At 39.8% G+C, this 17,882-nt stretch overlaps 1 protein-coding gene across 4 annotated transcripts in view; it reads left to right on the forward strand.

Moving 5' to 3' along the window:
* The window catches only part of Myh10 (myosin, heavy chain 10, non-muscle), a 128,946-nt gene that overhangs the window by 1,234 nt on the left and 109,830 nt on the right, over nucleotides 1–17,882 (forward strand). For all 4 annotated transcript variants that reach the window (XM_013522097.1, XM_005399398.2, XM_005399399.2 and 1 more), the window contains exon 2: nucleotides 5,733–6,108. In XM_013522097.1, coding sequence (XP_013377551.1) covers nucleotides 5,733–6,108 — 376 coding nt within the window. The remainder of the gene's footprint in view (nucleotides 1–5,732; nucleotides 6,109–17,882) is intronic.

Genomic DNA, 17,882 nt, shown 5'->3' on the forward strand with positions numbered 1-17,882 from the left:
GGGAGCGGGCAGCGCGTCCCGTGGGCCGCCAGGGCCGGGTGGACGCCGGGCGAGGCCTGCGCTGTTTGGGGGGGCGAGGCGGGAAATGTGTCGGGGGCGCGCTGCAGCCGGGCGGCCGGGGGGAGGGTCAGCCCTCGCGTCGGGATCGCTTTATTGTGTGAGTGATCTGAGCATGGCTTGTTGCAGGCTCTTCCTTGCCCGCTGTAGTTGGGGTCACACCCAGATCCCATAAAATCGGACTGGAATTGGGTCGGAGGGAAGTTGAAGCTGCGGAGTCCTGCCATTGGCGGGGGCTTTGTGGGCCTGTGGTGGGCGGCTTCGGCCCAGGGACCCGGGAGGCAGCCGGGCCTGCCTGGGGCTGGGGCCCTAGGAAGGAGATTGGCGACTCGGCGGAGCTGACCCGGGCTGGTGAGGTTTGGGTAACGTGGCCTCTGTCTGCAACCGTTATCTCTGTCTCTTAGGGCCTCTACTGCACCCTTCAAGATCACTGCGGTGGATGGAAGGGGGTGGGGTGGGCTAGGGTGGGGTAGGGGAAAGCAGGCGGGGTAGATCCAGACTGCAGATGAAACAAAGACTGCCGTTTTCGCGAATAATAAAATACTAAATATAATACTTTGGCTATGCTGAGATTTCGGGGGTTTTTTGTGTTTGGGGGTTTTTTTTCTTTACGTCAAACAGGATTCTTTGAGTTAGGTTTAATTATTCTTGATGGTATCTCACTCTAGAAAACTTTATAATCTATTCATTGTTTTATCTCCTCCATCAATCTGCCTCTATTAATTATTCTTGTAGTCCTATGCTTTTGGTGTTTAAGTATGCCCTGTCTGTCTCAGGTTCTGGAAAAGTGGCCATTTTATGCATCTCCTCACTTCTGCATCTTAAATTCAGTTCTTCCTCTCCTTATCGGGAGCAAGCATATGGTGTAATTGTGCGATATAGCACAAGCTTTTGCAGCAAAAGGATGTGACCTGTGAGAGCTCCGCTGTTTATTTGGGCCTCTTAGGGAAAGCATTACAATGAAGAGACAGGACGGAAGGTGAGATGGAGGAAAATTTGAAGGGCATGTTGTAGGGTGGGAAGCTATATGCTTCCGTGGTGCATATACTTTGTCATCACATATGAAGAATAAAATTCCTGGTTTTGGCATCCAAGTTTTAGAAATACTTAGCACAGTGTAAAAATATGAATTGGGAGATGGTGCAGGTAATAAATAGCACCTTTTGCATTTGTTTTGTGATCATTTGTTTCAGCAGAGTTTTGCTAAATTTACAGACTTACACACAGCCCTGTAATGTAAGTGACCTCAACTGTAGCTATCATTAAACAAATTGGGACAATTCTGTTTCAGTTCATCTGTTTTAGGATGCCCTATCCTAGATAACTTTCTATGTAAACTATTCGCAAAATTGTATTTTTTCCTCTCTGTCCAGTGCGACAGTGAATGCCAGGAGGCAGTTGAAGTTTACAGAGTAGTAGGTATTTCATTGGGAGTGTAAGCTGACCTGAAGATATAGAGCCCCACTCAGGTGTGTCTAAAACCAATCATGATGGTAGGAAGTTTGGTTTGTAGGGGTCTCCTTCATTCACAAGTAAATGATTTAATCAAAGTCAGACAACTATTTTAAAGGACACCAAGACAAATCTGCAGATTATCTTCATACCTTTTACAAAAGGGTTCCTGTTTATTCCTTTCCCCCCTAATTACAGGCATTTTTTCTTTAAAATATGGAGGCTTTGCCAGATTGTGCTATTTGCTCATAACGTGAGCTTCTACTCTTTAAGCCATAAATGATAGGGTTTGTATTTATAGACAGGCAATACATAGTATACTACGTGTCCTTCAAAATTTCACTCCTCCTGCCTTCCTTCGTTGTAGCCTGCACTCTGGACCTGACCTCTGGATTTAATCACAGCTCTGCTACTTGGCTGTGTGACTTGGGGTGGGTTGGTGGCTTTCTCTGTACTTGAGGTTCTGCATCTATAAAATGGAGATATTAACTATACCCGCCTGTGGTGCTATTGTGAGGACAGATTTATGTAAACTACTCAGTGCCTGGACATAACCATGGGTGTATAACAATGATATTTGGTATTTTAAAAATTCCAGTTTTAGCCTTTTAGCAACACAGAACATTTGGGAGTGGTACGTTGTTAAATACCAGGATTCCCCAGATCAGATACCAAGTGTACAATGGAGTGAAAAAACAACATATTTGGCAATCACGAGTGAGGAGTTAAACCGAAGAAAACATCTTCACTGGCCTCTTGAACTCTTTCGGTTAAACAATATGAGTGCCTGCTATCTTCTGAGTAAGCCCTCTGGTGCAGTGCAGGAGAGGGCAAGAAGACTGCCCAAAGAGCAGTACAAAATGTGAGGAGGAGAGGATTAAATTGCCTGATTGACCTGAAAAGAACTTGTGAAAGGGTGACATTTGGGTCAGGAGTGGAAGGAATAGTAGGTTTCTGGTTGTGGGGAAGCTGAAGTTCACTGTGAGAGGAGGGACCGTTCATGTAGGATTGATCAGTAGGTATAGATCCGCTCTTATGTGCCAGTGACTCTGCTAAATGCTCAAGATACAGCAAGGGGAAGAGTAAAAGTAATTTGTGGTCCTACAACCCAGTAAAGACCCAGTGAATGTTTACTCCATTAAAAAAAATACATGTGTGCATAATTTTCTTGCACAAAGTCAGGAGCATGTTGTGGTCCTGTTTTTGTGAACTTTTTAGGTTTTTTTCTTATATTACCAGTATTTCTACACCTAGAAAAAGTACTGATCAATTTTAAATATTCTGATTTTTAAAAATAATTTTTATATTTGTTTTCAAGACCTGTTCTAGAAAGGACCTATTATTGTAACTTATAGCCACCTACTAAATTTAAGAATATAATTACATACATAAGGCAAAGAAATTTGTGTGTGCCTACTGGCAGCAACATAGGATGTATAATTTATACCAAATAAGACTAACTTACATTTTATTACTTTAGTAGGAGACTTTCCTTTACTAGATTCTGACCTTCTTCTTTTTTTTTTTTTTTGCTACTGGGAATCGAACTCAGAACCTTGCACTTGTGAAGCAGGCACTTGTGCCACTGAGCTATATCCCTGGCCAATTTTTTTTTGTCTTTTTTGAGACAAGGTCTCGCTATGGAGTTCAGACTGGCCTTGAGCTCACTTTGTAGCCCAGCCTGCTCTTGAACTCACAACAATTCTCTTGACTCAGTCTCCTGGGTGCTGGGATTACAGGCGTGCACCACCATGCCAGGCTGATTCTGTTCTTCTAAAAGGTGCCATGTGTATCCTTACATTTGTCCTCAAATTCACCTATGCTGATTCCCACACCCCCATTTTACTAGTATGCTGTGTTTAAGTTTTTAAGTTGGAAATACTTGTTATTAGTGTTTGTTTGGTTTGGCTTTTTGAGACAGGGTCTCTCTGTGCTGCAGGCTAGCCTTGAACTCACTGTGTAGCTCAGACTGGTCTCAAACTCACCACAATCCTGCCTCAGCCTCTCAAGTGCTGGGATTACAGGTGTGCACCATGACTCCCACCTTTGTTATTAGTCTTAAAAAAGCCTTGATCTTTGAGGTAATGTGCTTCTGAAGGCATATTTCTGAGTGTACACAGGCCCACAAATATTTTCTGTATTGTTCTCACACCTGGATGCCCAAGAAGGGAAATGTAAGGTTAGTTCTAAAATGTCTTAGGAGGTTTACTTGTAGAAGTCTAATATGAGTCACAGTTTTGTGATTTAGATTTACTTCATTTTGTGATTTTTTAAAAAAAAAAATCCAAATCTGTAACCTTTAAAACAGCAACACATTCTTTTAATCATGTAACAAATTATTCTAGAGCATAGCTTTTCAGTCTTTATCTGCCCCAACCAACCAGGTAGTAATGGTGGCGGGCCATGGCAGCCAGAGAACTGTGGAGCAGTGGTTGTCAACGGTGGCCCAGGACTGACAGCAGCAGCACCATCCAAGTATTTGCATCATCCGGGTACTTGGCAATTCTTGAGCTTTGCCCCACACCTACTGAATCAGAACTCAGGGTCTGCGGCCAGCATTCTGTATGTTACTACGCTTTCCTGGTGCTGCTGATGTATGCCAAAATGTGAGACCAGATACTCTAGAACATAGGTGTGTTAGCAATGTAACAAATAATTCCTAAAGAATCATAGGTATTTGAGTCTACGTAATAAGCATCTTCATCCACTATCACTGATTAATCTTGTAGGACATATATTTTGAATCTAAAGAAAGTCATCAGTGTTCTCCTTAGGGTTACACGTATATGCACATATTAGTGTCCAACATGTTTATCCCATTTCATGGAGCTTAAAGGTCACCTATGGATTAAAGCCTAAAAACCCATTAACAAGTTCAGATCACTTACTGTTTCTCTTGTAGGTTACAAGAGATGTCTTGTATTGATCCTCTTGCCTGCAGAGAATCCTCAACATTCCTGGCAGTTGGGTGGGAGCTGGGGGAGAAGTTGAGGGAATTTGAAACCATAAGATCTTATAGATAGTCAGTTGGCTTCTTGTATTGATTTGGATAAAATCATGGGAACTATGAAATTTGTAGTAATTTAGAATTTGGAGTAATAGGAAAAATGTTTGGGATAGTGTCATATTCTAGAAAGACACTATCAGGCAGGAATGACAAGTCACATCGCCAAGGTGATGAATGTGTAAAATCCTGTCATTTGTTCCAAAAGGCCAATTGCACAAGTATAGGAGGAGATATAACTTCACAGCTTTCACTGGTAGATCTGTATGAGCCAAAAGTCAGCAAGCACTAAGTAAACCAACCAGGTCTCGAGCTACATTAATTGTAAAAGTCACAGAATCTGTCTTTTCCTCAGCATGGCTCAGGTTGCTAAGGATTCTGTTTTCTTCTGTATTGATCAAGCCGCGTCTGGAATACTAGTTCCAGGCCACATACCAGAAATGGAAGATACAGACAATGGGAGTCTATCTAGAGGTGAGAGATCAGAGTGGTGGAAGGAAGCTTTTGGAGCGATGGGATGCTGATGTGGAAGCAGGAGTGGGAGCAGCTGCAGGATGGCAGCAGAGACCTGGATACCCAGCTCTCTATAACTAGTAAGGTTGTCATGGGACTCCAGGTCACATGATTGTCCTCTGTGGCCCCGGTTGGTTATATTAAGACCAGGTGGGGCCAGAGAGAAGCTGTAGAGGGACTGATTTGGGGTATCTGTAAGGAAGAACTTTGAGTCTGAAGATGGACTGGGAGGCAAGCATTCACCCTGATGCTTTACTCTCTGGCAGTCATCATGTGTTCTTGCAGCTATATCCTTGTGGTCATACTAATTCCTTGGATGTTTTATTGTGTGTCTTTGTTTTTTTGTGCTTTCTTCTTTCCCTTCTTAATCCCCTGTTTAATTTGTGGTGAGGGTAAAAGAGGAGATGGAGAGAAAATAAGGTCACCCTGGAACTTTGCTTTTTTCTTCTGCCTGCTTCTCAGTCCTCAGTAACTGAGGGCAGATCTTGAGTGGTCGTCAGACAACCAGAGTCATAATTAGTGGTCACCTCTGAAGTTTACCTTGGAAACTTAGCTAGTATGGCTGTGACCAGCAATACCCCAACTCCTTCACTCAGAGTTTACTCCTTATGTTTACTAAGGGTTTTGTTTTGTTTCTCAGAAAAATAAAACTTGTAAATTATTTTATATTGGGCAGACATCTGACTCTATCCTTCTTTTCTCATAGAGGCAATTGCTCTTGGAGCCTTCTGTTTACAATGGCACAGAGAACTGGACTAGAGGATCCGGAGAGGTATCTCTTTGTGGACAGGGCTGTCATCTACAACCCTGCCACTCAAGCTGATTGGACAGCTAAAAAGCTAGTGTGGATTCCATCAGAACGCCATGGTTTTGAGGCGGCTAGTATCAAAGAAGAACGAGGAGATGAAGTTATCGTGGAGTTGGCGGAGAACGGAAAGAAAGCGATGGTCAACAAAGATGACATTCAGAAGATGAACCCGCCTAAGTTCTCCAAGGTGGAGGATATGGCCGAGCTGACGTGTTTGAATGAAGCTTCTGTCTTACATAACCTGAAGGACCGCTACTATTCAGGACTTATCTATGTAAGTATTTTTCCAGATATTCATGGAAATTGGTGATGGAGAATTAATGTAAATTATATCTCTTGTCATAATCGAGAATGTGGAATACCCCCCATAATCTCTATTCAGCACTACTATTTCTGATAGATTGTCTCTTGCTTTCACAAGTGTTGTTTTCCTTTAAATCTCAACATGTGAAGTTTGAATAATCCAGTCTCCAATTGTACATAATAAAATGGTATCTGAATAGTTTTGTAGTGGTACACTGGAGCATAATAAGGTGAGAGAGAGAGCATGAAAAGATGAGGGACATTAAATTAATGAGGTTTGCATCAGTAGAAGGATATAGGCAACAAAATGGTAGAAAATCAAGTGCCTAGCCAGAACCATAAAGTGGAGGGGCTGTATACAAGCTTCGGGGTCTCAGTAAAAGCAAGGATATCTTCATTTGTATACAGGAAAGTAGAGAAGAGGTTTTTAAGTGGAAACAGTTCAGGGTGAGATTGCAATTGTGGTTGTCCTGTGGTTAGCCGCTGACATGTATATTGTAGTCACTGACCATGTCTTTGACCATATAGAAGTTACTGAAATTAATAAGCAATAAGGTAGAGAGGAAAAGTGCAAACTAGATACCTGAAAAGGCTCTAGGACAAAAAAAAAGTTGAGGGGATGATAGACAGAGGTGGCAGTAATTTGAAGAAAGTGGCCTGGATTGGATTTAATCAGGATAAAGAGAATTACGAGAAAAGTTGACAAGAGGTGTGGTCGAAATTGGAAAAAGGTATTGGAATTTTATGCATGGAGTTCGCCACTGAGGTTCATGAATAATTCAACACTTCAATCAGAATTAATATTCCTGTAGGAATTAGTGTATTTAAGGACTATTTACCGAACACCTGCTGTGTTCTGGGTGCTGGGGTAGTGTGGAGAGTAAGTTGGGCTGGGCCTAGTGTGATGCGGCTGGGGAGAAGAAACTGATGTAGGCTAAGGAGAGGAGGAGAACACAGAGGTGAGGGAGGGGTCTTGGCCAAGGTTGCCTTTAGGCTTAGAGCCTGCCTGATGGAGGGAGCCGGCCAGGGGAAAAGCCGAGAAATGAGTTGTTTGCTTGTGACCTTTGCTGGAGTTGTTTCTGTCAAGCGTGATGGTCTCCCTTCTGTTCCTCTGTGGTGTTGGATGCAGAGTAACAGGAAAAGGCAGCAGGGCTGGGAGAGCAGTTTGAGGAGGGTGGACCAGTCTTGGAAAAGGGGAGAAGCCAAAGATAAAAGAAAACTGGAGAGCAACATGGAGACTCCAGTTGTGTGGAAGATGACCATATTCTTATCTGGCTCTGGGTCTGGCTGTGGGATTTTGTTCCAGGCCCGAGAGCGTCCACTGCTGGCACAGACAGAGGGTGAGTTGCCAGTGGTCTTTGGAGTCAGGCTGGGTAGGAATGGAAGTCTGAGTGGGAGAGGCTGAGGCATAGGTCAAGGGCTGGGGGTTTTAATGATGCTGAAGGGCAGCATTCAGGGGAGCAGCGGTGTGAAAGAGCTAGAAAGTGAAGAGATGGTAATGCGGGCCTGAGATTTGAGAAGTCGGTCTATTTACAGTTAAGCCAGGTGCACTGACTTGAGTAGCAGAAGTCTGAAGTGTGGAAGGAGAGTGTGGCTGTGAAGGCTGTGAAGGGAAGTGATGAAAGAAAAGACAACTGTATTTTATTTGTAACCATTTCCTGTGATCATTCTGAGATTTTGCAGCTATTATTGAATTTGTTTGATTTTTTTTTTTTTTTTCCTTTCCAATTGAACTCGGGACAACCTGAGTAGATTTGTGAGTTTCTTTTCAAAGCGTGGCCTCCATGATCTGTACAGGAGAATGGGAGTTCGTCTCAAACTATTAAGGTCAAAGTAGAAGTAAGGGTTTGGGAGGCTCACCGCTTTCATCAGGCAGGTGCAGCTTCGCACGGAGGATCTTGTGGGGCCCTGGCCTGTAAAGAAGAGCGTGGCGAGTGGAGCTGGCGAGTGGAGCTATCCCCTGCCTGCTGCATGGGGATACATTTGCTCGGGGCTTGGGAATTAATAGGCCAGGTAAGATTGATCAGTTAGTTGAAATTGATTGGTTGAGCTTCCATGATTAGACACTATAATAATTTGTATAGGACCCTTTGGGGCATATTTCTGTAGGTAAATTGTGTTGTAGTTTAATTTTAATTCAAACAAGTTAAGTTGCTAACAGGTTGAGTTATGTTCTTTCCTTATATTTTCTTATATTTTTCAGGGTTTTACACTCCCTGACCTCTGACTTCTCAGGTCCTTAATTTTCATCTCCCTTCCCAATAAAACTATTTAAAACTATAAATGTCTCCTCTAGCACTGTTTCAGCTCATCTCAGAAGTCTTAATCTTAATGTGTAGCATTTTTATTACTTAGTTCTAAATATTTTATAATTTTTATTATAATTTCTTCTTTAGCCTGTAGACCTTTCAAACTTTTTAACATTTCCAAGTTTTGTTGTTTTTTTTTTTTTTTTCTTTTTTTTTTTTTTTGCTACTGGGTTATCGAACTCAAGACCTTGCGCTTGCCAGGCAGGCACTTCCGCCTCTGAGGTATATCCCTGGCCCCAAGTTTTGGTTTTTTAAGTTATCTTCTTGCTATCGATTTTTTAAAGTAATTATATCATAGTCAAAGAATACTGTCCATATATTGGCCCTTGTTTTTGTTGAGACTTGCTTTGTGTAACATACTGTCACTTATAGTTAATGTCCTATATGTTTGCAAAGAATGTGTAGGAATCTGCTATTGTTGGGTGTAGGATTCCACATATGGCCATTAGATTAAGCTTTTCAGTTATATTGTTTATATTTTCTATAGCCTTACAATTTTTGTCTGCTTGATCTATCACTGAGAGAAGTATGTTAAAAATTTTCCAGTGTGCTTTAGTAATTAACTGTACATCTTTAATTTAGTTTTGTCTGGTTTTCAATTTTTGTGTAAATGAATCTCATAGTCTGTAGTCTTTTGTGTCTGTAGGTCTTGTTGTTGTTTTACTTAGCATCACATTTTAAAGGTTGATCTGTGTTGTTTTGTGCTGCTGTAATTCAGTAGTTTTGGACGCCTTGGGGCATTCCTAAAAGCTCCTCAGGGGTTGAGCGATCATCTTCATAATAATATAAAGATGTTATTTGCCCTTTGACTATGACATTTGTACTGATGGTTCAAAAGCAATGATGAATAAAGTGCCTGACACCTTATCTTGAATAAAGGCAGTGACCCTAATCTGTACTAATAATTTTATGGTCTTTTATTGGCAGTTTTTTTTTAAATCCAGTTTCACTCAAGGATGTCTTCTTTTTGTTGTTGTTTGTTTTGGTTTTTTTGGTTTTTCTCCAGTACCGGGAACCGAACTCACGACCTTGCGCTTGCCAGGCAGGCGCTTTGCCACTGAGCTAAATCCCCAGCCCCAAGGATGTCTTTGATGAAATAGGAAGAATGATTGATTTTGTTAAGTCTTAAACCTTGAGAACACATCTTTTTGTTCTTTATCAAATACCTGTTATGAATATGAATTAGAAATGATACTAGGAGTGTGAGAGCGTCTTTTGCCATTCTGCGTGATGAAGTGTTAAGTGTGCATAGGCAGTTCTGCACATGGACATGGTGATGGCTACTTTGAGGAAAAGTGTGTGTCTGGTTATTTGAGTTGCAAGCTTGCCTTGCTTTTTCCTTAGGACATCCTTTCTCTAAGATAGAATGACTGATGGCTAAGCAATGGTTACTCACACAGAGGTATTTGGCAGACATTTTCTTGAAAATAAACAAAGTGAGCGTGTCACTTCCAAGAAAACAGCTGACTGTATTTGTTGTCAGTGATACAATTTCAGTTTTTACATGAAAATTAGAATTGTGAGAAACTTGTACCTGCCACCATGAACTGGACAGTGTGTTACTACTTCAAAACCTTTCTGATGCAATAAATGGTGATGATAATGAAAGTGGTTTTTTTGTGTGTGTGGTCATATAGTGAAATGACATCATTTGGAAGACTTGCACAATTCAGTGAGCCAGTGTTTTCCAAATGAGGTACACATGTTACAAAATCATGAACGGGTAAAAGATTAATTCGATAGGCAAGCCACTGGATCTTGATGTAATAATAGTATAAATTTACTGATTGGGCTACAAATGCTACACTGCATCTATCTTTTAAGTAGTTGTTATTTGTTCAATTTTGGTAGTTTCAAAGAGAAATATTTTCAGAAACCTGAACAGGCTGTGGAATTACTCTTTTCCAGCCAAGTAGTGTATATATACAAGTCTGACTTTCTTTATATACTTCAATGAAAAAACATATCACAATAGATTAAATACAGAAACAGATACAAAAATTGAGCTGTTTTCTAGTAAGCTAGACAATAAGTTTTATAAAAATATATAAAATGTGCCACTCCTCTCACTTTCTATTTTGGAAAGCAAAAGCAAAAAATTACTTTTCATAAGAAATGTTACTTCTGTTAACATGTAATGTGCTTGTAGTTTTTAAATGAATGAATATGTATTTTAAAAATTCATTATATATTTTATATAATCTATAAAATGAAAGGTCTTTGAGATCTTTAATCACTAAAAATGTAAAAAGGCTGTGGAAGTTTTAAGTAGTTTGTTTTTTTAGGGAATGTATTTCATTGGAAGATTTTTGACCCAATATGTTTACCCACTCAACTGTTTTTGAAACAAGCACGTGTGTATGTCTGTGTATGCTTTCTCCTCAGCTTGGTACTATAATGAACACTGCTTCAATAAATTGCCCAGTGTGTGTACCTGGCACACAAGCATGCATTGGTGGGTATGGTGTGTATCTAGTAGAATTCCTGGATGGTAAAATGCAAATGTAGGTCATGTCTTCTACTTTTCTAGATAATGTCTGATTTAGTCAGAGTCCCAGCAAAAAATAGAAGTTATTTTGCAAGTTCAATAAACAGAAGATTTAAAAATATGTAGGTAGAACTTCAAAAGCAAATGAGGAAGAGTGTAGTATTCTAGTGTTAGTGATAGCTGACAGCCCTTACTACATCTGTTTGTTGTTTGCAGGACTGGGCTTTGAACCGAGAGCCTTGTGCTTTTAGACAAGTGCTCTACCACTGAGCTGTACCCCCAGCCGCACTGATACATTCTGATCTGTAGGAATTCTAAGGAATAGTAGGAGAGTGCTCCTGACTCAGAGAGGATAGCTGTAGGATGAGGGGTACCTAATGGGAATTGTGCCCTTCCTTAAAGGGGTGCAGGCGTCTCATGGAAATTGGCAGGCCAAGAGCCTACGGGACATGTGACCTCTCCTCTTGCACCTTCAATCTCTTGCTGATGTCTCCCATTGGCCAAACTCAGTTTGAAGCCAGAGAGAAGGGAGTGTGGGGATGTTTCGTAAGGTCACCATCAGTGCCATCTGGAACTGAATGTTGTGTGTGGTATGAGGTAGTGAAAGGACCCAAGACCTCCCCTCTCCCAGGGCTCTCGAGGTGACCCAGTGTCTTTTACAGAAACATATTGCTTTCTCCACTCTTGTCATAAGCCAAGTGTTCATAAATATGTTCCCGATTCCCTTTTCTGTTTCATGGGTCTGGGTGCCTATCTTTGGGCTAATAGCTATATGTCTTACTAGAGCTTTATAGTTTATCTTGGTACCCGGTATAGTGTGTCCTCTCATTTTTGTTCTTAAAGATTGTTTAGACTGGAAGGCTCTTTGCATTTCAGTGTAACTTTAGTGGCTGCCTGTCACTTTTTCATATGCACTCACACACACATAACTCTGTTGGGATTTTGATTAGGACTTTACTGATTCTATAGGTCAATTTGGGAAAGAAATCTCCTCTCCCCTCCCTTCCCTTCTTTCCCTATTCTCTTGTCTTTTCTGATACTGAGCATTGAACCCAGGTCCTTGGCACTGAGCTACATCCCAGCCCTTATTTGAATATCTACTTATTTATTTGGGTTATTTTTTGAGACAGGGTCTCCCTGTGTAGTTCAGGCTGGCCCTGAACTCTCTGTGTAACTCAGGCTGTCAAATTCATGGTGATCCTCCTGCTTCAGCCTCCCAAGTGTTGGGATTATTTTTTATTTGGATATAGGGTCTCACTAAATCACTAAGTTTCCAGGCAGGTCTCTAACTTTTGATCTTTCTGCCTCAGCCTCCCAGAGGGCTAGGTTTACTGGCATTCACAGTCACACCTCCCTAGGAAGAGAAATTAGATCTTTACATTATTTCATCTTTAATTCCTGGGTGTACTCATTTATTTAGTTCTATAGTTTTCTTTGTAGAGGCTTTTGTTATACTTTTGTTAATTTATTTTTAGGCATTTGTTTTTGTGTTTATTTTGCTTTTGTTTTTTTGAGACAGGGTCACACTGTGTAGTTTAGGCTTGTCCTGTAATCCCAGCCTTCCAGTGCTGGGAGTACAGGTGTGTGCTACCGTACTCTGCCAGTATTTTATTTTTTTAAAAATATTGTTTAAATGGTGTTTAAAATCTTACCCTCGTGGTGCGTATGATTATACGTATGTACATAATTGTTACAATTTATAGGAACATTGTATTTTTACAATTAATTTTTGTATATTGCTTTTATATTCAGTGACCAATGTATCTAAGGTTATGTATTAATAATACTATTGTTGATGAAGATTCTTTGCGATTTTCTGTGAACATGCTCATGTTATCTGCAGATAATGATTAGTTTTTCCTTTCTAATTCTTAACCTATTTCTTCTACTTTATTGAACTGTCTAGGATTTCAGGATAGTACTTTTCAATGAAGGTGGTACTGGGAAGCATTTTGTATTATCTGTATTGGGTGTTGATTTACTGAATTTAAAAAAAATTTCTCATTCATATTTTTCCATCATTGAATGAAATGATAGTATGGCTTTTCTTGTTACTTGCTCTCTCACTCTCTCTCTCTCTCTCTCTCTCTCTCTCTCTCTCTCTCTCTCTCTCTCTCTAGCATTCTTTTTTGTTTGTTTGTTTGTTTGTTTCTAGTACCGGGAATCAAACTCACCACCTCGCACTTGCCAGGCAGGTGCTGTGTCACTGAGCTAAATCCCCAGCTCCTCTCTCTCGCATTCTTAATACAGACAATTTGTTGTACTCTGTTTTGAAAATGAGTCTTATCAGAGGTTTGTCAGTTTTATTCTTTGCAGATAATAGACTTTTGACTTATTAGTCCTTTCTAGTTATTCTTCCTGTCTACTTATATACCTACTAACGTATGTTTCACACTTTTTAAAAAAATTGTTTGTTTGTTTGAGACAGGGTCTCACTATGCAGTTCAAGCTGGCTTTAGACTCATTTTTGTAACCCAGGCTGGTCTCAAACTCACAATGATCCTCCTGCATCAGCCTCCCAAGTGCTGGGATTACAGGTGCGTGCCACCATGCCTGGCACACTTTTTATTTTTATGAATTTAACTTGTTGCTCATTCTGTAAATTCTTAGGATAATATACTTAGATTTTTGATCTTTTGCCTCTTTTCTAATATGGCTTTTAAAAGCAGTAAATTTCATTCTAAGAACATGTGCCATGTTCTATAATCTTTATTGTATTGCATGTTTTAATCATGTAGTTCAAAATAATGAGAGTGTTTTGTGGGTTTTTTTTTTTGGACTGACGTATTTAGAAGTGAGCTGCTTAATATCCAAACATAGGGGATTTTCAGGTTTATTTTATTTCTAATTTAATCTCCTCTTGGTAAGAGAACATATCCTTGAATTATTTAAGGCCTTTGATTTTCATTAGACTTATTCTGTGGTCCATTATCTAATCAATTTGGGAAGATTGTGCCCTGGAATAACCGTGTGTCGTCTGTGGTTATTGAATGTAGTATTGTATGTTTGCGGTGTTGTTCAATCTTACATGTCCTTAAGTGTTTTTTAAAATTTTTTGCTTCTTCTGTCAGTTACCATAAAAACACCTTCTATTTCTTACCAAAAGCTATATAATCACATGTATACAAATGTAGAAATTTTATATCTTTCTGATGAGTCATTATGAAATAGTCTTCATTTTTAGTAATATTTCTTGCAAAGTTGACTTTGATATATTAGTATTAGCTTTTTTCTTTTTAGATTAGTGTATGGTTCTTTGTTTTCAAAAATTTTGGCTTTTTTGTACCTTTACACTAAAGGTAAATTTCTTTTAAACTGCTAATAGTTATTATTTTTGCCCCAAATCTAACTATTTTTGTCTTTTTCTCTCTTCTTCCTCTTCTTTTGTGGTGTTGGGGATGGAACCTGGGGGTTTGTACATATAAGGCAGGTGTTCATTTCTGAGCTATAGGCCCAGTCCCAGACAGTATTTTTAAACTAGAATATTTTGTTTATATAAATGTAATGACATACATTTCAATCTAAATTCACCATCTGATTCATTGTTTTCTATTAGTCCTACTAGTTCTATATTTTTTATTTATAATTTATAATTAATTTTTATTCTATACCCCATTTAGTTACATATTTTTGCTGTTCTCTTCTTCTTGCAGTGGTTACCCATTCTAACTGGAATACATAGCCTGTTGAAGACTGGTATAAAGTGGAATTCGTACCAGTCATGGATAATGAAAAGACCTGAGAGCTCTATAATTCTCTTTACTAAACTTTCTCAGTTTATATGCTGCTGTTTATTTTAATTCTCTATATTTGAAAACCCACAAGATACTTACTACTTTTTTTTTTCCCGGTACCGGGAATCGAACTCACGACCTTGTGCTTGCTAGGCAGGTGCTGTGCCGCTGAGCTAAATCCCCAGCCCCTACTTACTATTTTTTAATAGTTGGTATTCATTTAATTTTATCCATTTATCCCTTCTGTTATTTTTCATTTTTTTCTTTACATCTCTTAGCTTTTATCTTTTAGAAAAGATCTTACTTGTCTGAAAATATCTGTTCCTCCTTTATTTTTGAAGTTTTCTTTCTTTTTGGCTGGATTGGGGTTAGGATGCCAGGGTTGATTCCTGAGGCTGAAGTGAGATAGTTAGGGATGTGCCAGCGTGGCTGTGCGCCGGTTCTGGCTGTTCCTAAAGAACCTGACCAGCCACTGATCGGTGCTGTCCAGATTCAGTATTTTCAAGGGCTGCACAGCGGAGAGAATATAGTCCTGTCACACCTTCTGTGCTTATCATCTTGGTAAATCCTGTTTAACTTAACATGTATCCCCTACACACACACAGAGTTTTCTTCAAGTTCACTTTTTGTTATTTTCTCGTTTTTAAGCAAAGTTTTGACTTCCTCCCTAAAGGACCAATAACAATTAATATTTGTTATTCTTCCTCTGCCCTCTGTGTATCGTTACATTTTTATTGGTTTTACCTTTATAACTTCTTTTTTATTTTGTTATTTTACTTTGGTTCTCTTTTTGTGTAAGAAGGATGCTGTTAGAACCAGGCTGCAGCTCTGCAGTAGAACACTTGCCTGGCATGTATCAGCCCCTGGGTTCAGTCCTCAGTACCAAATGTGCGTACTTTTATCACTTGATTTCCGTTGCACTACAGTCTTTTCTTGCCTTAGTCCCTTTTTATTCCTTTTGCAGTTCTCTTCCATTAAGTAGACTTCATGTTACGGTATATTCTGTTACAGATATATTTCCTAAAATTTTAACTTACTTCATAATTTTCATAGGTAATTCCTTCTTCCAAATCCTCTAGGTGATTTTCTTTTCCTCTTTATGTAGGGTTTTAAAATTTATTTTGTAATGTGTACAGGGATTTTGTCAGGTGCAGTGTCTGCAGATGCTATGATGGTTTATTCTTTCCTCCCTCCTTTTCCTTTTTGTGGGTGGGCTGATTTCTTCCGAGAGCTACAATTGGGTGTAGGGTTATGATATTCCCAAGTCAGAGCCCTATACCTATTAGGAGACCATTGTACCCTGGCTTTGACATCTGTACCTGCCAATATTTGCTGATTCCCTAAACCTTTAAGCCTATGAAACAATGCATATGTGCACCCCTGCTTTCTTAAACATGCTCTGATACCGTAAGGGTAAGTGGCATTTTCAAGTAGTATTGCACAGAGGTCGGTGGGCGTTCCAAGCATAGACAGAAGCCTGGGGGCCTAAAGCAGCACAGCCTGTTGGAAAATTTGCAGATTTCTTGTGTGTGCAGATATTTTTGTATTTCCCTCTTAGGTAGAATATGTGATAGCGTTATTATACCAGTTTGTCCCTCTGGCCTTTGCAGTTTTTCGGGATTCCCTGTGGCTGTGCCAATGTAGTATTTCCACCTGCTCTGTAGGCACCTGCTTAGCTCACCTGCCACCCCAGACACATTGTCTTTTTCCACAAAGTGAATTATCTTTCTCTTCTGTCAGTAACTTTTCCATTCTCTCACGCCTGAAAACCTCACATTCCTCCTTGGCTTGGCCCATTAATGGTTTTTCTGTCTGAGAGCTTCTGAGAGTGCCAGGTCAAGTCTGCATGCAACTCCTTGGTGACTCATGCCCCTCCGGGTGCTGTTGCCTTTTGCCTTTGTTCTCATCCCAGTGCTGGGCTCCAGACTTTGGAGCAGGCTCTGCTGTCTTCCTGCTTCTCACCTCTTGCCCTTTCGATCAGTTCTCCTGGCAGCCAGACTTACAGTTTATCTAAAGTGCTTCTGTCTTCCCTTCGTTCCTGTCTCCTGAGTCTCTTAATGCCTCATCATCTATGGAGGAGGAGTCTGCTTGTTCTGTGTGCCTTTTGGGGTTTTCTTTGGTGTTCCACAGTGCAGCCTATTTTGAGTTAGGTGGGGTCTTCTCACACTGCCTTGGATACATCCTGTCACCATAACAGTCTGATGTTTGATAGGAATTCCTTCTGTCTCCTTGGGACCTAATAATCTTTCAGAAGAACATCAAAGACCATATAGGCCTAAATTTTTTAACTTCTTTTTATAGTTTCTGACAGGATGGTCCTGAGTGCAGTGTCCAGGGTGTGTTTTGTGTTCTGCTGCTGAGCTTTCTCTACTATTTATTAAAAACTCTTCATCTTTGTCTTTCTCATTTTGCTGCATTACATTGTGGCTGGTTTATTTAGTGTGTACCTATTATCTTCATACCTACAGGATATGTTTCTCCAAGATGCTTAATATATTATATGTATATTCAGATGTTTAATGAATATTTATGGGTTTTGGCTTGTCTTGCAATACTGGGGATTAAACCTAGGGCTTCAGCACTGAACTACATGCCTAACACTTTTTTAAAAAATTGTTTTGAGACAGGCTGTCATTAAGTTTCCCAGGCTGAGTTTGGGCTTCTGCTCCTCCTGCCTCAGTCTCCCAGAGTGCTGGGATTATAAGTTTAATTTTCCCTGCAAGGTCTCCGGAAAATTATTTTAACAGCATTTTGCCCTCCTATCATGTCCCTGGAGGAAGACAAGAGTATTAATACAATATTAATTCAGGGATCAGTTTATGCAAGAATCCAGTATTTGAGCTAATTTTCTGGTATTTGAAAGTTAGCTCTTTAAGTACTTAAGTATTTCTTACTGCTCTTTAGCAAACAGGGGGAAATGATGATTATTTAACCTTTTCTTTTCTGATGACTTACTCCTCTTTGTGAAACGTACTCACCTTTATAATTCTAGCCCGCAGAAAAGTGCCTAACACATGATAGACGCACATGTTGGAATTATTTCTAATTAAAAATATTGTTACAGTCTGCTACTGTGCCATTAACGACACAGGATGTTTAACTGAATTTGTGTATTGTAGCTTTATTGGAGCTGTTGATTTTTTTTTTAATCTATAGTTATTTTTCCTCATGAAAGTGAAGTTTAGAATCTGTAGTTTCATGATAAATTACAATT

Source organism: Chinchilla lanigera, unplaced genomic scaffold, assembly GCF_000276665.1.
Source record: "Chinchilla lanigera isolate Chin_1 unplaced genomic scaffold, ChiLan1.0 scaffold00066, whole genome shotgun sequence".
NCBI classification, from domain to species: domain Eukaryota; kingdom Metazoa; phylum Chordata; class Mammalia; order Rodentia; family Chinchillidae; genus Chinchilla; species Chinchilla lanigera.